This window comes from Cryptomeria japonica, chromosome 5 (genome assembly GCF_030272615.1).
Source record: "Cryptomeria japonica chromosome 5, Sugi_1.0, whole genome shotgun sequence".
Classification (NCBI taxonomy): Eukaryota; Viridiplantae; Streptophyta; class Pinopsida; order Cupressales; family Cupressaceae; genus Cryptomeria; species Cryptomeria japonica.
The window spans coordinates 192,104,832-192,127,397 of NC_081409.1; the positions used below are offsets into that span (position 1 = coordinate 192,104,832).

The following is a 22,566-nucleotide window of genomic DNA, read 5'->3' on the forward strand; positions in this document are numbered from 1 at the left end:
AAATAAAAAATGAATCAAATTGTATTCGCGTAGTGATAGTCAGAAGATACGTAACAAAGACATAATAGGCTAGCAAGCATGGCCTAAAAAAGATGCAAAATACATTCATCAGATTGTCACCCAGTTTTTCTAGTTCCAGCATACAATAAGTTTTCCTTAAGTTTTTGTTTGATAAACAAAACAAGAAAGAAAGAAAGAAATTATATTAAAGTCCACAAATGACTGAAAATATGTCAATGGGACTGGCACATACATCGGGTACTATTACGTGACTTTTTACCCAAAAGTGAATGAGCAAAAAAATTAATATTGTAATTGGGGAAGGGTTAAAAGAACTATTAAATAAAAATATAATTTGTTATTAAAGAGTGAGATTAATAAAAGGAACGAAGTGTATGTTGGTTGTTCAACTACTCAGACAAACTAAATATTTTTTGTAAACCTGGCTCTAATACCAAAATGTTGAGGGCCAGTTTCTCTAATTTAATTAATAATCAGCCCTATAATCCTGAGCTGTATGCAGCCTATAAGCTTTACGGATGGTTTGAAAATCGGGTATTTCAAGAAGACTTCAGATCAGCCCATTCCAACAATCACACCAAAAATTTGTTTTTACCCCAATCTAACAAGCGAGCGAGAGAGAGAGAGAGAGAAGGGGGGGGAGGTGGAGTAGAGGGGTGAAGAGATAAAGAGAGAGGGAGTGTGGAGGGGGGGTGAGAGGGAGTGAAGAAAGCAGGGAAGGAGAGAGAGGTATGCTGGGACAAAGGGGGTGAGGGAGAGAGAGAGAGAGAGAAAGAGAGTAGGAAAATGTTTAACAATAGCATATGTCCAGCTAAGAACAGCCACCGTCCATTCTTTTGGGTTCACATGAGCATTTTGGAGATAATCAAACCCCAAAAATCTTGAGGGATTTTAGTGCAGAGGGAATACTAAGTGTGACCGTAAACATTTTTTCCATGAATTGCAAAATTTGGACCATTTGTTTCTTTAGTGCAGAGGTAATCCTAAGGGTACCATAGGCAGTTCTTTTGTGTGAACTGCATTATTTTGACTACTTGTTTCTTTCTCTAGTGCAGAGAGAATCCTAAGTGCATCACTCTTGAGCATCAAGATAACTTCTCTCTCTATCTCTTTATTGATTTCTGGCTTGAACTGAGTAATTTTCCTTATGATGTCTCTGTGTTTCATGTTTTGGTGACTTGTCTTTAAAATAATATGTTTCCTCTTCCCAGTTGACAACCCAACTCCCACAACCCAACTTGAATCAAGAAGCTCATTTCATATGATACAGCTGATCATCTTGCTCAAACACATAGTACACCATTTCAAAACTTTTAAATTTTATATGCCCACTGCCTAGTGATCTTTCCCTTCAAATCACACTTGGTGCTTTTAGGGCGCTAACTATTAAGTTTTCTCAGCATGTGTATACAAATCAGTTACGTTGATCCATTTAGGTAGTTGCTAATTCATATTAAATTTTCTTGTTTTTGTCAGAAAAATTACACTCACGGATAATGGTGTGAAAACTATTGCTCTGAATTTCAATCAGTATTTTCTCACACATGCATTTTATAAAACAGCCTTGAGATACAACATAGTAATTCTAAACCACTTCACTGAGTAAAGATATGCACCTGCATTTCTGTATTGGGGCCAGTTGTAAGATGATCCCAAAAAATATTGGTTTTCAATATAAATAAAGTGCTGTGCAGATCGGATAGCTTTCACATATGCCGTGTGAATGCTTTTGTCTATAAGTAAGTTCTTCCTGCAGATAAGGTTCTGTAAAAGGGAAAAGACATCACTTACAGCCACACTAGTATTTCTTTATTTTATATAATCTTCTATAGTGGGAACAAATAACAATCAATTAAAACACTAAAAGCTTTACATGATTTGATCTGTTCACTTTAAAAAGATTTTTAAAAAATAGAATTCATAATTTATTTTCGTAATGCTAGAAACTTTGCAAAAATGAAACAGAACACAAGCCTAAGTCTAACTAACTGATAATTTACTTACCTTGGCTTCTGCTTCTTTGACATTCTTAGCAAAGAATTTCACTGATCCAGAATCAATGGACCGAAAAATCTAAGAAGAGATACAACAAATTCAGCAACTCTAATCAGTTGAATAAAAACAATGCCAAAGTGATGCCCTACAATGATGGGATTTGCTTCATCGAACCTGCACATGCCAGTTTTCTGGATCATCTTCCTCTGAAACCCATAAATGATGATCACCATCAGGAACATCTTGTTTAGGACTAAGAATCCATGAGATACGGTCAAGTTTGATCAGTGCATCATCATGCCATCTACTAGCTTTCTTGAAACGTTGTCCAAACTCATGCCATCTTGTTGCTTTACGCCATCGTTGCTCAAAATTTGTGAGTACATCATATGCAGCAGGGCCATCTATCTTACAGTGCAAGTCATGCCATGGCTGCCTTGGTCCACCAGCATCACCATTTGTCTGTTATAAAAGAACACTGTTATAAATTGCATTCAGGAGAGAGCTCTGGACTTTAAAAGTGTTTTTAAAGAGCTGGACAGCCTGTGAATACAAGCATTGTTCGAGAAATTGCCCAAAACTGACCAAGCTGAAGTAGGAAGATATAGAAACTAAGGATTAAAAGGTTAAAACAGAAGCTTCAGCATGAAAGCATGTAATGTTGGAAACAAACTCAAACTATTGATTGTATGCCTACCAACCGTTAAGAGTAGTGAAGGAGTAGTGCAGGATGCTTCTGTGACATAAGAAAATTCCTGACTATACATCTGCCCCACCTTAAAGACTAGTAATGACTTCTGTGACAAAAGAAATGGGCATATGCAAGAAGTCTTATACGACGAAAGACAAGTAAACCAACACAAATATCTATTCAGAGAAACTATTTTGAGGAATTTCCTTTATATTGAAACATAGAATAGAAGTTCAGAGGACAATGCAGTCTAAATCTAAAAGATCTTTTCAGTACTTGGCCTAAATGACATCTGCAAAGTTGATTGTTATTTATATATAAGAAACTTAGAATACAAGATCTCACGTCAGACAAGGGAACTGTCTATATCTTGCAAGGAGATATGCCATGTGTACTGTTATCAATGTAACTTTTTTGCTTATGTTAGTCACATAAGTAAATGGGAAAAAAAATATAAAAGACACTAGCAAGAAATGTTTATAGAAACATAATGACAGTCTATACTGAGAAAGACACTCTTCGGAGAAAAATATGCTTAGTGTGAAAAAGACAATTCAAAAACATTACAAGCTCAAACCCAAATTATTCTGCTTTCATTACAAATAGAAATAAGGCACTGGAATTACAAACCAATGTACAGAGATCTCAATCCCTTTAATAGAGAAAATGTGGAATTACATATACAGTTGAGAAATAAGAGATCCATGAAGAATTATAACCAAGTCATAACTATAAATGCCATATCCCTGTGTAGACAGCGGGATCATGAGAGGCATAACTGTATGAGATTTATACACATGTATATTTTCTAAATTTCCAATTAATAAAATTATGTTGACCGATTAAAGGTGTTTATACCTTTAAATGAAAGAATGCATCCTTTTTCCAACCGTCTCCGAAAAGAAGCCATGCATTCAAAAAGGGGTTGCGTGATTTCAAGAAGGTATAAACCAGGCCACCAAGGGAAGCACAGGGAAGAAGGGAGCAAGAACGGGAAATCAAAAAGGAGAAGCAACAAACAGGTAACCCTGTTACTCGGCATTAATATTAATTCTGTTTCATTTGCAATGCATCCAAGTGGCCAGCAGGATAGTATGTGGATGTTTCAGGCTGAATCGATGTGGAGGAGCGCTGGTTCTTCCCAGAGATGAAGAACCAGAGCCTAGACGTGCTGAAAACCCCCCTCCCCATCACTGGCAGTCTGGTACACTCTCAGGCTAAGTCATCTGGGTGGCTCAGGTCGTCCATGTTGTTATCTTCCATTGAAAGTATTGTCATACGCAAATTGCTTCAATCTTAATTTCTGTAATTTACTGAAGTCTTAACAGGAATAAACATAGTTCATGTAGTAGTACAGACAACATGCTAGTAATCAGATTAATTATTATTCAATACATAATGTGGATCTGTAAATAAACATTTTACAGTGAATCAGTCATATTTATAATGAGTAAAACTAAAGCAATCAAAGTTATAGTGAACTTATCATTCATGACAGATATAAGACCTGCAATATCAGGTCTAGTTATTAATTATTAAAATGAACTCTAACCACAGACAGCGATGAATTAAATAAATATACATAAATCATTAATCCATAGACACATTAATGTGAGATAAGGAAAAGAACTATAATTACTAGCAATCATGCTTCTGCAATTAAACAAGAACGTAATGAATCCACACTACAATTAATAGAATGAGTAAAACCAAGTAATGCATATTCTGAAATCATTAAGCTTTGTTCCATGTGGACATTTGTTATCTTCCTGCTGTTTTTTGTTTGTTAGCACATTCGGAATAAGGGGGTCCCAGCCAGGGGTATGTTGGACCCATCCTCAAGTAACCCTATGAGCCCCAAGAGAAGGGATGGGTTTGGATGGGTAGCCTAGCCAACTTGGAGTGCCCCCAACGTCCTGAATGGGTCTATTTTATGTAACTGAATTACTATTATTGCTGATATATGTGTATTGCAATGTCTATAATGTTGCAGGGAACCCTCGATCCGATTTATTGCCCTAACCAAACCATCGCAGTGACAAATTTGATCCTAATCTCAGGAAAGCAAGGCAGGTACAGCAAAGGTACATTACAGTGGTATCAGAGCATCCTTCCTGCCACCCTGTGGAAATAGTTGATGCAACAAAGCCAAAGAACCCTTAGGGCCTTAGAAAGAGAGAGGAAAAAGGGGACCAACAACATGAGCAAACAAGCTAGTAATGAACTTAGGGCCTTCATGGAGCAAACGGCTCAAGCACTAAGGGAACAAGCTGAAAGAACCATGCAGGCCTTTGTTGAACAAAATGAGAGGAACAACCAACTTGTCCTTCAGGGCCTCCAAAACATAAGTAACCATAATGCCAAAGAAGCCCAATCCAATCATTCTGAAAACCACCACCCCACCCCGTTAAAGGACACCAGCTCAAGGCCCACTCGCCCTTCATTCCTACCTGAGGAGGTGCCAATAAGAGATGATAACCATTATAGACCCATGGAAGATGTAGATAAGATTCTTGCAGCCTACCATAGGTTGGATCCCAAACTACGAGATCTTGTAACCTTCAAAGACTATTGTGATGCCAAACTAAAGACACTTGGTCAAAATGAAAGATATCCTCCATCCCACAAAGAACTTCAAAACAAACTCAATAAGGTGACCATCCCTAACTTTGATGGGTAAGGAAAGGTATCAGCTAGGTCATGGGTCAAAAAATTGGATACCTATCTATCCCTCAGCCCCATGACTCAATCCAATGCCATTAAATTTGTTATACTTCATCTATCCGGAGTTGCCCATGAGTGGTGGCACCATGACCTCATCACCCAAGGACATCAGCTTAAAAACACATATGATGAGTTCACCCAAAAGCTTATAAAAAGATTTGACCAAAAGCATCCCGAGTGGTGCCTTCGAGAGCTCACCCAACTAAGGCAGCAAGGGACTATTGAAAACTATGCCACAGAATTCCAGAAATTAGCAATGATGGTACCGGGTCTAACACCAGAAAGGCTTACTTACCTATTCATAGAAGGGCTGAGGGGATCAATCAAAAGCACAGTAAGTGCACATGAACCCCAAACATTAGATGAGGCTATACAAAAAGCTATGAAATTTGAAGAAAGCTCACCCAAGGATAAGACCAAATCCTTGGGCAACTCCTCCAAAACTCTACCCAAGGACAGTAAGCACAGCCAAGAAGGGATTGTAAAGTCTTGTACCTATTGCAAGGGAAAGAGAGAGAAGGGACATATGTGCTCAGCCTTGGAGGACCTTAAGAAAAAGAGATTGTGTTTTACATGCCTAAAACCATATGAAGGGATAAGTCATAAATGCCAAAGTCGGGCTCACAGGATAGAAGCCCCACCATATACGGATGAGGAAGAGCCGCCCAACAAAAAAATGAGATTGGGGGAAGAAGATCAAGCCATAGTTGCCACTATCACCCATGCTGCTAAACACAACCTGTTCAGAATCAAGAGCTCGCTTAAAGGGAAAAGGGTAGTCACACTGGTGGATAGTGGAGCCTCCCATAACTTCATCGATGAAAGAATAGTCAAGCAACATAAATTACCCACACAAACCTTCAAGGGGTTCGAAGCAACAACAACCATGGGGGCAAGGGTACAATGCACTAAGTTGGTACCTAAGTTGGAGTTCACAATAGGTAGCCATCCAGTAAAGGAAGATCTCTACGTGGTACCATTGGACACGGATATCATATCGGGGACTCCATGGATTTATTCACTGGGATGTTTCATGTTCGATCTCCCAAACCAAACAATCTGATTCCAGCATGAAGGGAAGGAAGTTACTCTCAAGGGCTTACCTGATGGAAGTCCAAAGGTGGTTTCATGTAAAAGAATGGAGCAAATTTTCAAAAAAAAACGAGAATGGGTGGCCCAATGCAGGATACTAGATAAGAGCAATACTCATGAGAAATCCATTCATGTGGACATCCAACCCATCATGGAGAAGTATAAAAGGGTATTTGGAGAAATTCCCCAAGGAATGCCTCCCAAACGGGGGTTTGAACACACTATAGAGTTAAAGGATGGGGCAAAACTAGTCATCACCACCCCTTATCGCCACCCTCACAAATATAAGGAAGAAATTGAGAAAACCATTAAGGAACTACTGGCTATGGGACACATCCAACCTAGCTCCACCCCTTTCGCATCATTGGTGGTACTTGTTAAAAAGAAAGATGGCACTCTAAGGATTTGCATTGATTACAAAGCACTGAATAAGAAAACCATCAAAAATAGGTACCCAATCCCAAGAATAGATGAGTTGATAGATGAACTACATGGAGCCAAATATTTCTCCAAGATCGACCTTCGATCAGGATATCATCAAATCAGAATGAGGGAGGAGGACATCCCCAAAATATCATCAAATCAGAATGAGGGAGGAGGACATCACCAAAACAGCTTTCCGGTGTCACTATGGACACTTTGAATTCTTGGTTCTACCTTTCAATCTAACCAATGCACCAGCAAAATTTCAGTCATGTATGAATCATACTTTCTGCAAGCAACTAAGACAATTTTTACTAGTTTTTTTTTTACGACATTTTGATCTACAGCAAGACTTGGGAGGAGCACCTCAAACATATTGAGGAAACATTGAGGATCCTAGAGAAAGAATCACTTTATGCAAAAGCTTCCAAATGTGAGTTTGAAATGGAGGAAATCCTATATCTAGGGCATAAGATTAATGCCGAAGGAGTTAGCGTGGATGAGGAGAAGATAGACACTATCAGAGAATGGCCTAGACCTAAGTCCCTCACACAATTAAGGGGGTTCTTGGGGTTATGCAGTTACTACAGAAGGTTTGTACGGGGGTTCTCCAAAGTGGTAGCTCCTCTCACCGATCTAACTAAGAAAGGAGCCTTCACTTGGAGCGAGGCAACCCAAAGAACTTTCGAAAGTCTAAAGGAAGCTATGAGCTCATGCCCCGTCCTAGCTATCCCTGATTTTTCCTTTCCCTTTGAACTACAATGTGATGCCTCCGGAGAAGGGATTGGAGTTGTCCTTATGCAAAACAAACACCCCATAGCCTTCGAAAGCCGTAAGATAACAAAACGGGAAAAGCATTACTCCGTCTATGATAAAGAGATGTTAGCCATCATGCATGCACTAGCCAAATTCCGCCAATACTTGATTTGCACCAAATCCGATGTAAAGACAGATCATAACAGCCTAAGATTTTTTTTTAATCAAAAGGATCTAAATGACAAGCAACAAAAATGGGTCAGCAGGATACAAGCTTATGACTTTGATATTGAATACTTTAAAGGAACAACCAATGTGGTAGCAGATGCCTTATCAAGGAAGCCACAAATAAATACCATAACTTCTATAAATGCTGATTGGAAATATGATCTTTTGGCAGAATATGCCAAAGACCCTTTTGATAGCGAGATCTTGAGGGACCCATCAAACCATGCAAGAATACAAAGTTGTGGAGGACCTTATCCTATATAAGGACGGGGTGTACTTGGTGCCCAACTCTAAACTCAAGGAAGTAATAGTTAAAGAGTACCACGATAATCCATTGGCAGGACACCTAGGGTTCTACAAGACATATAAACAAATCAAAGAACGGTATTTTTGGAAAGGACTTAAGAAGGAAGTCCAAAACTACGTACAAGAATGTACACAGTGCCAGAGGAACAAGGCACAACTTAGCCACCCAGTCGGGTTGCTACAGCCATTACCCATTCTCGACCAGAAGTGGGAAAGCATTTCAATGGATTTTATCACCAGCCTACCCAAGGCTGAAGGAAGACATTGTATATATGTGGTAGTGGACCGTCTCACTAAATATGCACACTTCTTTGCTATATCAAATAAATTCCAAGCATCTCAAGTAGAAGAAGTGTTTTTTAAGGGAGTCTTCAGACTTCATGGGCTCCCCCAAAATATCATAAGCGACCGAGACAACCGGTTTATGGGGCAATTTTGGCAAAAAATCTTCAGGATGGCAGGGACTAGTCTCACCCCGAGCACTAGCTATCATCCTCAAACCAATGGACAAACGGAATCGTCAACAAATGGATTGAAGGATATCTAAGAAATTATGTCACTGGGCAGCAAAAAGCTTGGACCAAATGGTTACATTTAGGAGAATACTGTTATAATACTACACATCATATGTCAATCCAAATGAGCCCATTCAAAGCACTTTATGGTTATGAATCCACCTCTTTTAGATCACTAATTACTCCAAAAAGTCAAGTGCCACGAGCCAAGGATTTTATTCAGGAAAGCATGGACATCCTAAGGACTCTTAAAGATCACATACATCAAGCCCAAAATCAGCAAAAGATGTACGCTGATTTTAATTGTACTGGCAACATGCTAGTAATCAAATTAATTATTATTCAATACATAATGAGGATCTGTAAATAACATTTTACAATGAATCAATCATATTTATAATGAGTAAAACTAAAGCAATCAAAGTTATAGTGAACTTATCATTCATGACAGATATAAGACCTGCAATATCAGGTCCAGTTATTAATTATTAAAATGAACTCTAACCACAGACAACGATGAAATAAATATACATAAACCATTAACACACAGACACATTAAAGTGAGATAAGGAAAAGAACTATAATTACTAGCAATCATGATTCTGCAATTAAACAAGAACGTAATGAATCCACACTACAATTAATAGAATGAGTAAAACCAAGTAACGCATATTCTGAAATCATTAATCTTTGTTCCCTGTAGACATTTGTTATCTGCCTGCTGTTTTCTGTTTGATAGCACATTCAGAATAAGGGCGTCCCAGCCAGGGGTATGCTGGACCCATCCTCAGGTAACCCTATGAGCCCTAAGAGACGGGATGGGTTTGGATGGGTAGCCTAGCCAACCTGGAGTGCCCCCAATGTCTTGAATGGGTCTATTTTTATGTAACTGAATTACTATTATTTCTGATATATATGTATTGCAATGTCTATAATGTTGCAAGGAACCCTCGATCCGATTTATTGCCCTAACCAAACCATTGGAGTGACAAATTTGATCCTAATCTCAGGAAAGAAAGGCAGGTACAGCAAAGGTACATTACAATAAAATTGAGAAGAGTAGAAAGGTCAGAAATTTGAACGATGACAAAGATGTGGAGAAGTAGCCATCAACTATTAGCAATAAGTTTTTAACAGTTTGTAACATATAAAAAAATGTAGCAAAGAAAATGATTGCTTTGTTGGGGCGATGCAATTGTATAGAAAATAATAGATATCAGAAAAGTCAATTGACATCAGCATAACAACTTGCATTAAGTAATCAGTCCATAAATATGTCCATATGTCAAGTTTAGATAAGATTGAGAATTGTCTTCATAAGGTTGGTACAATTTTACACATTGGTCTGAAGACAATCTAAAAGGATATAAATTGATGACAAGAAAGTAAGTGAACCTGCTTCCACTTATGTACTCATTTTGACATCAGTCTAATTTATGAAGTCTATGTTTCTCTCATAGACTCTGAATGTGTTTTCCTTGTTAGTTTTGTGTAACTAGGTTGTAAAATAAATAGGAGATGGGTTCTAATTGCCGCAAGGCAACATTAGAACCCATCCCAAAAAGGGTCGGGACCTTTCCCTTTGTAATCTCACCTTTTAGGTTGCATGGAGTGTAACCAACAAATAGGGTTGGGCCCTCTACCTTTCCAAACGTATGGTGTATTATCTTAGCGCCCTAGAATAGGGCTGCACTAAATGGAACGTGGAGTTGAGATATAGGGCCGACCCTATTCCTATCTTGCACATGTAACGTGGAAAAGACAAAAGTCTTTAGCGCCAAAAGTGCCTTATTGGGCCGACCCAATAAGGCACCTATCCATATATATAACAAGCCACAAAGTTTGTATTCTACACAATGAACACACACGAATTACCTCTGCTGTGCGAAAATCAGAATAAGTGTGAAATCTTCAGTTGTGAAGCAAAGTACTTTTCAGTCATCTATCCAACCATTAATGCGAAGCCCTTCTTCAAGTCAAGCGAAGTTAACACTCCAGCTGTGTGTGAACTCATCCAAAGCAAGGTGCAGATCTAGAGCGAACTTGGTGTGCTCTTACAGTGCTGATTAGTGCAACTTGTGCTACTGAATGTGCAGAAACAAAAGTACAGATCTGAACCACAAAGTTGTGCAGGTTCAGTGTGCTGGAGTGCAAGGAAAAGGTTGCAGATTGATGTTCACAGTTGCTGACCTAGAGGCTGTCATAAATCTAAACTAAGATAAGTTTGTTCTTATCTATCATCACTTCTTGTTGATTATTCTACCCTAGCTGGGAACTTTGTAACTCTGCTACTTTAACCTAATCTAATCAGATCTGAGGATCTATTATTGCTAGGTTTTTCCTCCAAGAGGGAGGTTTTCCCAAGGTATCCTGTGTTATGTGTTGTTCTCTGATTTCTGCAACTATATCTGTTAGTAATCATAAATATGTTCTCTAAAATTAACATGGTATCAGAGCCCTAGGTCTGTATAGAGGCTGTGATCAGATTTGTGCTCATATCTAACCTGTTGTTGAAAGGTTTAGTCCTCATGGCTTCTTATATCAGGGCTGAAGATAGGTTGGAAGGTCTCACAAATTACTCTTTTTGGAAGGTCAGGATAATGATGGCATTGAATGATCTTGCTAAATATGTTGGCAAGAATGCTAAAGAACCTGAGGATGAAAGTGAGAAAGTAGATTGGAAGAAGAAGGACTTCCAAGCTCAAAGGATAATAATAGACTCCATCAAAAATCACTTGGTGCCATCCATCTCCATGAAGAAGACCGCTAGGGAGATGTTCACCACATTGGAAAAGATGTACGAAGTCAATAATACCAGCTTCATACTTGCTTTAAGGAATCAGCTCTCTTACATCAAATTAGAGAAAGAAGAACCTGTAGCTGCTTACTTCATGAGAATCTCTGAGCTAAGAGATCAGCTTGCTACCGTTGGGAAGAGCTTTGAAGACAGTGACTTATCTATGACTGCCCTAAATGGTCTTCCTCCCTCTTGGGAACCGTTTGTTCAAGGAATCAGTGCCAGAGTTGAGCTTCCTAAGTTTGATCAATTAATGGGAGATTGCATTCAAGAAGAGTCTCCGCTGGCTGCAAAAGGAAAAATTAAGAACCCTTATGATGAGCAACATGTTCTCTTGGCTAAGAAGGAAGGCAGCCATTGGAAGAAGAATGATCTTAAGAGAAATAGAGATTTCAGCTCTTCTACCCCTCATTCAAGGAAGAGACCAAGAGACTTATCTCACATCCGATGCTTCTGATGCAACAAGCTTGGCCACTTTGCAAGGGACTGTCAAATTCAGGACGAACAAGAAAATGCAAACATAAATGAAGTATCAAATCCCTACAATCGTGAAGATTTCCTCTTTTCATCTATTGGTTTGTAATCCATCCCTAAGTTAAAACTTCTGATCTTGTTGTTTTATTTCAGTAATGATGTATTGGAAACTAACCCTTACAGTTGTTCTAGAAGGAAAATTTTCAGGTCCTCAAGCATGATCTAAGAAGGCCCACTTCAGCTCATGCCATCGGATCTAGATTTGAAAGTCTACTCAAACTTTCAAACCTTCTCTTTATTAAGGATACAAATTGATAAATTCTATTTTAGATTGATTGCAACTTTAAGTCAAGAAATTTGTTGTGGATTTATCATCTAGATAGAGTTTTAGAGGGAGTCTCATGATACTGTCAAAATACCTTATTTCAGTAAATCTTATTGCGGGTTTTCTAAACTTTGTGTTTCAGCTCTAATGATGGATTTAATAAGAATATGTCTAATGTATGATCTCTACTTGATTATAGCAAGGTTACTTCTTTTTGAATTGATGATATATATCTAATATTCCTTGTCTATTGCAAATGTTTTTTTTTATTATGATGATACTAACCATGATACACTGGGTGTATCATCCACCCTCTGCGGAGTGCAAGGTGAGTCCACCCTCTGCAGAGTGCAAGGTGAGTTCACCCTCTGTGGAGTGCAAGGTGGCAGTTATTTCTCACCCTCTGCGGAGTGCAAGGTGAGTTCGCCCTCTGTGGTGTGCAAGGTGACAAGTTGTCCTTCTCTGTGAAGAAGCTTATGTATCCTCTGCGGTTGTGCATGATTTATGTTATATGGTTATATATATCTTTGAGTATTAATTATTGCAGATGTGCATATGGAAAGGTCTCTGTCATCCTCTGCAGATGTGCATGATGAAAGATCATGGTGTTACATGCAAGTCCCCAGGAAAGTGTAGAGTTATGAAGCGTTGGCTTCATCCTCTGCAGGCATTGCAAGAGAAGATCATGTAAAGATTCATTGTAATGTAATTGCGTGATCAAATCACGAACTGTATATTGCTTGTACTATTAGGGTTGGGCCCTATTACTAAACCTTGTAAATGTTCATACCATGAGATTGTTCATGTGAATTTGATTATGTATTTATTTTTCTCCCTAGTTAAGAGGGAGTGTTAGTTTTATGTAACTAGGTTGTAAAATAAATAGGAGATGGGTTCTAATTGCCGCAAGGCAACATTAGAACCCATCCCAAAAAGGGTCGGGACCTTTCCCTTTGTAATCTCACCTTTTAGGTTGCGTGGAGTGTAACCAACAAATAGGGCTGGGCCCTCTACCTTTCCAAACGTATGGTGTATTATCTTAGCGCCCTAGAATAGGGCTGCACTAAATGGAACGTGGAGTTGAGATATAGGGCCAACCCTATTCCTATCTTGCACATGTAACGTGGAAAAGACAAAAGTCTTTAGCGCCAAAAGTGCCTTATTGGGCCGACCCAATAAGGCACCTATCCATATATATAACAAGCCACAAAGATTGTATTCTACACAATGAACACACACGAATTACCTCTGCTGTGCGAAAATCAGATAAGTGTGAAATCTTCAGTTGTGAAGCGAAGTACTTTTCAGTCATCTATCCAACCATTAATGCGAAGCCCTTCTTCAAGTCAAGCGAAGTTAACACTCCAGCTGTGTGTGAACTCATCCAAAGCAAGGTGCAGATCTAGAGCGAACTTGGTGTGCTCTTACAGTGCTGATTAGTGCAACTTGTGCTACTGAATGTGCAGAAACAAAAGTACAGATCCGAACCACAAAGTTGTGCAAGTTGAGTGTGCTGGAGCAGCAAGGAAAAGGTTGCAGATTGATGTTCACAGTTGCTGACCTAGAGGCTGTCATAAATCTAAACTAAGATAAGTCTGTTCTTATCTATCATCACTTGTTGATTATTCTACCCTAGCTGGGAACTTTGTAACTCTGCTACTTTAACCTAATCTAATCAGATCTGAGGATCTATTATTGCTGGGTTTTTCCTCCAAGAGGGAGGTTTTCCCAGGGTATCCTATGTTATGTGTTGTTCTCTGATTTCTGCAACTATATCTATCAGTAATCATAAATCTGTTCTCTAAAATTAACATTCCTTGACTGCTAATCTAGATATAAAACAGTAGAAATGTAATATTTGAGATACTATCTGAAGAAAATCAACCTAATGATAAGTTACACTAGCTCAATCTGGAAACAAAATGAAAAAGTTGCAGGACACTGCAAGCCCTGTTGTCAACAAGAGAAGAGACAGTAGAAATCCTCTGCCAAATTCTGTGTGATTTATTATCAAATTCTTGTTTGCCATTCTCTCAGGCTAGTATGCTGTGGTCATAAATTAAGTTATCGGGAAATAGAGATGGAGACGATTACAGGAAAACACATATTTTATGATGTGCTGTAAAACATATAAATATAAACAGCCAGCTATAACCTGAATACACACACATGATGTCCTAGCTTTCAAGATAATCAAAATGTGCTTAAAATTCACATAAACATGATAAACCAATTGCTCAATTCATTCTTTGCTTTGAAAATATCACAAGGATAACTGCAAGTCAAACCTTAAAAATAACTCAGCAGAGCAAAGAGTGAAATTAGAAGGGTCTGTACTCAAAAAGAGTCCAATTGGTCAATAATACTTAAGTGAATTTTAATATTTGTTTAGCTATTGATTCTTTTAAATAGACAGCAAACACAGAGCTATGTGAATGGCTTACATCTTCTAGTCATAACATAGAGTTAGGCTCACTGAAAGAGAATATGCATGAAAGATGATGATAATTAAATGCTCTTCGGTACCAAGATGTCCATAGCTACATGCATAAACCATGCAAACTTAATTAATCCAAGATTAATGCCTGGGACTCGGACGTAGAGGTCATTCTGTGGTCAGCTGATTACAAGCCAATTGCATTGATTGGATTGAGACACTTTCAGGGCCATAGTCACTGCATGTGTGTGTGGGTGCGTGGGGGTGTGTGTGTGGGTGTGTGGGTGCATGTAGTTGGGTTGGGGTCGTGTTGATGTGTGTTTTATGCACATAACATTTCAGAATAAAATACCAAAGTAATTTACTCTAACAAAATCACCTCAGATGCCAAGGGTAAGATCAACTAAAATGATTCCAAGATTTCTACATGTCAGGTCTTGACAAGTGGGTAACTCAATAGTCAATGTGAATTGTTGAGTTCACTTGGGGACTTACACAAATGTTAGGATTATCTTCTTCGATTATGAAATATGTGAAATAGCTATGCTGACAACTTAGGATTTAGCAATGTAGTTCTGGACTTAGTTCTTACTAAAAAATGGGCAAAAGGAATAGGATTTGGGAAATCTATTCTAAGCCTAAGAATGTAGGAAATGATGAGCAAGTTTAGTGGAATCAAACTAGTCAAGCTCTCACAAACAGGTATTGACACAAGCTTAGTGCAATCATTTAAGGTATACTCAAGGATTTTCAGACTACCACCATCAAACGTTGACACCATCCAAGTTGATGCTTGTCAAGGAACACATAATAGTTGAAGTTAAGCTTACTCAAATTTCCAATCGACCACACAAGGTGCACTTACCAGCACCAAGAGGCTAGTGGTATGGATTAAGGATTCCACACAAATATATTCAACAAATATTTCACTCAATCTAATAAACATGAAAACAAATTCTAATCTAAAATTCTACTCTAACTTGGAGGAATTGAGAACCATGAATGCAAAGACAACATTTGAAGAGCAAAACCACCAACAATTGAACAATGATTTATATTCAAATAGTTGCAGCATATACCAACAATTCTACAAAAACTCTCTTACAAATGAGAGACAAGGAAGTATATATAGAGTCTCTTACAAAAATGGATGGCCAAAATTGATTCAAGATCAACGGACAAGATCATGCCAACAAAACCCTAGAATTGCCCTAATTAGGGTTTACATCAAAAATGGTGCCACCAACATATGGCCCAATAAAAAGATACCTAGTCATCAAATAGGGAATCTTCTAGAAGATTCCTCCCTACATCTCTCTCTCCTAGCATATTCCAAGAATCTAGCCAATACAAAATCTAACTCCTCCATGGAAATGCTAGGTAAGGTATCTTGCTGCAAATCAATCACGTCCAGTGAATCCGAGCAAGCATCCAAAGTGTTCTCCTAATCTAGCATGAGCTTCTGCGAACTATGAACATGAATCAACAAAGAGACCAAATCATCTATCTGACTCTTCTTCAAAGAGTCCAACTGACAAAAATACATAAGTTTCATCTTGTCTCTTAATTCAGCTAAGTGTAAACCACTAACATCACTAACATCAACACCCAATAACTCCTCAATTGAGGCAAGGATCTTCATCTGAATGTCCTGAATCAATCCTTCCATCTCCGTACAACTCAATTGGGCATTCTCATAAGTTGACTTCTTCACAGCCAATGAACAATACCAGCCATGGAAATTGTATCTGTCTCCACTGTGCACAATGTTCTCGCTGATCAACGTGGACTTGGGAATCTTCTTCAACGCTCTAAGGCTTGGAATAGTCTTCTCCTGAATAGGCCGGAATTCTTCCCAAACTCCCTCCAAATACTGGATTCTAAACATGAGCCCTATTGTCCTATCATATGCCTGGACAAACTAAGTAAGGAAATCATCCGCCTGTTTTCTTGCACTCTCAATCCACTTCTCCACCTCCGAGAGTGTATCTCTTGCTGCCTCATAGTGTGAATGTAGTCCATGATCAACCGCAATAGGAGAAATAAGGGTGGGATTCTCACGCCTTATCCCCGCAATATACTCTCTAAGTCTAATATTCTCTTCTTCGTACTTCTCCTTCTCTTCAATTTCTCCATCTAACCTTGCGTTGATCGCCTTAAGGTTATCACCAACCTCCTAAAATTCTTGCTCTCTTGTAGTACGGCCAAGGGCAACTGAAGTAATCTAGAAATCCATAGGAGTAGCAATGTCCGTTGTCACACCTCCAATAGGAACAGACACCTGCGCAATCTGCATTCCTGTCTCATCTCTAGCTATGTGCGACAAAATCTCAGCTCTCTTGGGTTCTTTCTCCTTATTGCTCCTAGCTAAGTAATCATCAATGTTACCAATAGGTTGTACCTCTATCATTTTCTTACTCTTTTCCATACTTTTCATCAACCAATCAGGAATAGCGGCCATCTCCATACCATCATCGAGACACATATCTCGATCAAGTCCTCTCAATGTCGAGATAACATCATCATCATCATCAGGATTACTCCTGGTCAAATCATATATCTCATTTCCCAAACTAACCTCCAAAAGGAGAGTAGGGGATCCCGGCTGATCATCATTCTCATTTGGTGGAGCAGATGTCACTGTGGCATGTAACTCCTAAATATTCTTTGGTAGTATCACTGTGTCGGAACATTGTTGGGTTTCCTTATTCTGTTATGTTATTTCAATTTCCTTAATTGATGAGACATTGAGAGGTGGTGAAGGAATGATAGTCTTTTGTTTCTTCTTCTTGACCTCCTCAATCTTCTTCCCTTGACTCCTCCTAGCGTGTTTTTCCTTCTCTTGGGAGCTTGACTCTCTTCATTTGCATGAATCCTAACATCACCGATAGTCCTCTGATCATCTTCGAAAGTAGATTCTTCTAGCTTCATCTTTTCATAAGTGAAGGAAACACCCATATCAACTAATTTATTCATCTAAATATCTACCCATGTACGAGAGAAACTCAAGACCTCTCTCATCAATACATTCAAATCAATCTCTTCTGATTCTGACCAATTAAGCAATAAGATTGTCTTCTTCATTTCATTTTCATACTGTGGATGCGTATGATCCCTATCATCTAACACCCGATCAGGAATGAGGAAAAATCCACACTTCCTCATGAAATCCACTGACATTCTAGACCACATTCGTCTCTGCCTGCTCGTCCATCAGGTTGGCCCAATAATCTTCTATGTCTACCTTGTGGATGAACTTCTCTCCCCTAATCCTTCCAACTTTCTTATCTGGATCAAATCTTTCTCTTTTTTTGAAGGTTGCAAATTGATAGAATGCAAGCTACTCACTCGCAATGCTAGTGGCTAAGCCAGACTAGCAAACCTCCAACGTCTTCCCAATTGAAATAGGGAATGTCATGCATGTCCTATGCTTCTCTCTCTGAATGGAATCAAACTCTAGAAGTTGTCTCACCACTTCCAACAAGATCATTCTGTCGAACGGATACCTAGGAAGCCTGTAGGGTTCGAATTGAAACCCATGAATCCTAAGGTTCGTGAAAGTGGGAAACTGAATATACCACAATCCATATTTCTCTATTAGCTCTGTTGCCTCCTTGGACAATCTTCTGTGGATTTCGCCTTGCAGCATCCGCGTGATGTACATTTTGTGAATAAATCATTCACTCTCTTATAGTCTTCAATTCTATACATGTTCAGCTAGGGATAGCACTCATGACTCCTGAATTGTCCTTGCCCATTCCCGACTTCACCTCTGCATAACAATCCTTTGTATGAAACAAACCATGCAAGCAGGTATACCAAGTAGGAAGTCATGGCGAATGACTTAGACTGCTCTACATTCCTCAGCTGAAAGTCCAGATTGTCACTTATGTTTCTAGACCAATTTATCAACGTCCTCTAAGACAATCCTGGATGAAGTAGAACATTCATCCATCGTATATTGCACCCTGTGGCATCCCCATCACTTTGTTGAGCAGGAATACTAAGTCACTATATTCCTCTTTGAAGTTTGTGCACATGAATGTCTTGGGAGCCTTGGAATGATGAAGCCTAGGCTCGATCATCCACTCTTTATTTATTATATTCTTTACACGCATCCATCTTCTTCGTGTACCGCTATTCATAGTCATCCTTAGTTGCATTCTTCATATCTACTCCACGTGGAATTCCAAACACCTCAGCAATCGCATCCTCAACAAGGTAGGCAATGACAATGCCCTTAGGAGTCTTGATCATTCGCAAGTGAGGATCATAACATCATGCACACTCCAGGATAAGCCCACTGCATTGTATGGACTGTGGAAATCTGAGGACTTGAAAAATACCACTCTTCATAATGTTTACATACGCTTTGGAAGGAATCTGATTTCTGACTCCGAACATTCGTTGTCGCATCAAGTTCAAGCTCAAGAAATGCACGTTTGTATCCGTAATCTCCGTCCATCTAGATGATCTTGGATAGAATCCAATCTCTAGTATCTTTTGTTGTTCTCTTCTTTCCTTAAATCCGGACTTCAACATCGCACTAGTACGAAGCTTGAAGTTAGAACCTAGGAAAAATATAATATTCTTAATAGAATTCCTGACTTCTTAATGATTTAGGCTAATTAGGGTATGAAGTCAGGAAAATAGTCCACACTCTAGGTAGATCTTAACAATTTATATACAAAATGTGACAAGATTAGGGTATGAAACCCTCATGAAATCAACACCTCCTTATACTTAGAAATTTTGTGCAAATTATAGTGCAAAGGAGTATACCGAATCAAGAGTGACTAGGGAAAGGTGTGAAAGGTTGTGTTTTCACAAAAAATTATGTCTGAAGACACCTTCCGCAGTCAACAATGGAGGTCACAATTTTGAAGACAACCTGCAACTAAATAAATTAACCTCTCTAAACAAGTTGCAATCATTCAAAAATATGCACAAACTTGATAAAAATCAGTCTTGATGACAAAAATAATCAATCTTGGGAGTATAGGTATGGCTGGTAAAAGATAAGTTTCTGAGGACAAGCAGCCAAAAACACAGTTGCAGACCTAAGACAGCCCTCCAATGGTCTGAAAATGATCCCAAAATGCCTCCAAAATGTCTCTAAATGCAAATCGCTATAGCTGTGGTTGGTTGGCAATGAAAGTTTAAGTCTGAAAAATGAATGTACAGCCAACAATGGAGGTCACCCTTGCTGCAATAATGGCGTTTAGGCTCAGATTTGAGGCAACGACAGCAAGTAGGGAGCAATGGCGGTATCAAGCATGCATGGAATTCACCAAAATATGTCACAAAACACTTGCCAAATAGAAATCGAAATTTTCCAGCTATGGCGTCACCTCACACAAGTCTGAAAACATCATCAATGGCCCTCAAATCTGTCAACTTAGGTCTGAGAACAGCAAGCAAGAATGGCGGCATCAACAAAAATCGTCCAAGTTGGAGAAAGAAACTCCAAACACAAAAAATCGCCCTCCTTAGCAAAATTGCTACCTCACCAAAAATGGCGAACTTCACCAAAAATCGTGGCACTTGAACAACAATGGCAGCAACCAAATCATGTCGTCTAGCTGGAAAATGGAATGGCAATGGGAAAAAATGGCAGCAAGAAGAGTCTTCAACCAATCACTTTACTTGAACACTTGCTCCAAAATCGCCAACCATGGAGAAAATCGCCCTTTGCACAAACACACTTGGCAAACTCAAATAATAAAATAATGCTAGACTCCTCCCTTTAAAAACTTGCTTTCATCATCAAATCTCACCACACAAGCAATGTGGGACAAAACACTTGTTCTTATACTTGCTTGGGTAAAACTGATTTGCTTCTAGAAGGTTGAAAACATTAAATGCTTATTGCAAATCGTTTATTAATTGTTTTTCATCTTTTAAATAATCATTGTCTTTTTTTTAAAAACAATTAAATGGGGTTCATTTATTAAAATATTTCAATTTAAATCCAAAATGGGCCAATTAGGAAAATCGATCCTAGTAATGATTAAAAACCCTCACAAAATCACTTTAAAAATCATCAAATACCCCCTTAGGGGAAAATCGATCTCAGTCTGGATGAAAATCCGGACTCAAAATTATCAAACGTGCATAAAAATGGGGCTAGGGGAAAATCGATATGTGTGGAATGAAAAATTCCACTTAAAATTAAGTCATCACACAAAAAATACCCCTCTGATGGAAAAAAGACCTCAGTCTGGATGAAAATCCGAACTCAAAATCATGAAAAGTACTCTCAGTGGAAAATCGATATGAGTCTAGATGAAAATCCGAACAAAAATCCTCAAAAACACAAAAGACCTGGTGGAAAATCGATCTAGGTGTGGAATGAATGCAAACATCATCCGCAACCTTGTCCATACCTCCCTAGTGGAAAAACGTGGGTAGTCAGGATAAATCACGACACTTAGTCAAAATTTATGTTTCCAGGGGAAAAATGACCCTTGTATGGATTCACAGTGGTGGAAAAATGGAGCAAGCATGGATTTCAGGGGAAATCCATGTCAAGTCTAGATTCTGAGAGGGAAAAACCATGATAGTCAGGAAAATGAGGGGAAAAGCACCTCTAGTATGGAATTTTGACCTTTTAACCCTTAGAATATGGATTTTACTCCGAAAAATGATGATTTTTCCACCCATAATCATTTAGAAACTTCAAAACTTAATAAAACTCAACTAGACTTGGGCAAATATATCAAAAAATGGAGCGTAACACAAGGGAATCTATAGGGACAAAGTGCGAAATCAACTTGAATAATTCTCTAGGAGCGAGAAAACAACTCCAAAAGGTCTGAAAACACATTAGCACTTAAAATCACCAATGAAGACATTTTAAAAAACACGTTAACGCTCCAAAAGGGTCAACACTTAGACAAAACTAAGATCATTAAAATCTCAATTTTACGTGCCTAATCCTTTAACCTCAAAAACCCTAAACGACACTAGGCATGATCAAAACTTTGAGACTCGGGCACGAGAAACACAAAATTGCCCACTAAGCAGCCAAAACCCTAACTTAACAACACAAAAAGCAAGAAAAAAGGGGGTCCCCGTTAGCAATGGGGCGATGTGTGAAAAGCTCACAGCAGGTCGGTGAGTCAGTGGGTGGGTGTGGGTGTGTGTGTGTGTGTGTGTGTGTTCCAGCAAATTAGATCACAAACACTCATTCACACTTCCATAAACAAAGCAAAGAACTTCCAGAAAAGCAATTAAAAATTCTTGAAGAAAGACCTGAGTCGATGTCTGATGACAGACCAAGGGAGTATAATAAAAGCTGTCCAACTAGCATGCATGCAATGGGATTCCAGGTTGATAAAAGCAGCATTATAATCCTTGCAATTAAGGAAGACAACACTATACCACAAAGGATATAGGAGTACAACAAACCACAGAAAAGCATGGATGTTGTGGAGCTGTACACACTTGAGTTCTGACTACAAGATGAATCTAGGATTGGCAAGAATGCAAAGTAGATACTCCATCCTACTGTGAACAACCACAGAGAAATAGCTAGGATTGAGGTGAACAACTAGCAAGAGCCACAATCAAGTGAAAAAGCTTGTCAGAGTAGGAGCTAAGACTTTGAGGATTGCTACCAATTGTACAATATACAGATGTCCTGGGTAATCATGCCTCTCTAACAGTGGAAGACATCTCAAAGCACATGTGGAGCTCACCATTTAGGAAAAAATAGGAAGGCAACATGGAAATGCTATTGTGTGAAACTATTCTAATTTGAAAGGATCTGGATGACCACCC

The 22,566-nt window shown here is 38.7% G+C and overlaps 1 protein-coding gene across 6 annotated transcripts in view; it reads right to left on the reverse strand.

Moving 5' to 3' along the window:
• The window catches only part of LOC131043274 (phospholipase D delta), a 104,277-nt gene that overhangs the window by 68,227 nt on the left and 13,484 nt on the right, over nucleotides 1–22,566 (reverse strand). For all 6 annotated transcript variants that reach the window (XM_057976470.2, XM_057976469.2, XM_057976468.2 and 3 more), the window contains 3 exons: nucleotides 2,191–2,478; nucleotides 2,026–2,094; nucleotides 1,638–1,785 (listed from right to left, as the gene is read on the reverse strand). In XM_057976470.2, coding sequence (XP_057832453.2) covers nucleotides 1,638–1,785; nucleotides 2,026–2,094; nucleotides 2,191–2,478 — 505 coding nt within the window. The remainder of the gene's footprint in view (nucleotides 1–1,637; nucleotides 1,786–2,025; nucleotides 2,095–2,190; nucleotides 2,479–22,566) is intronic.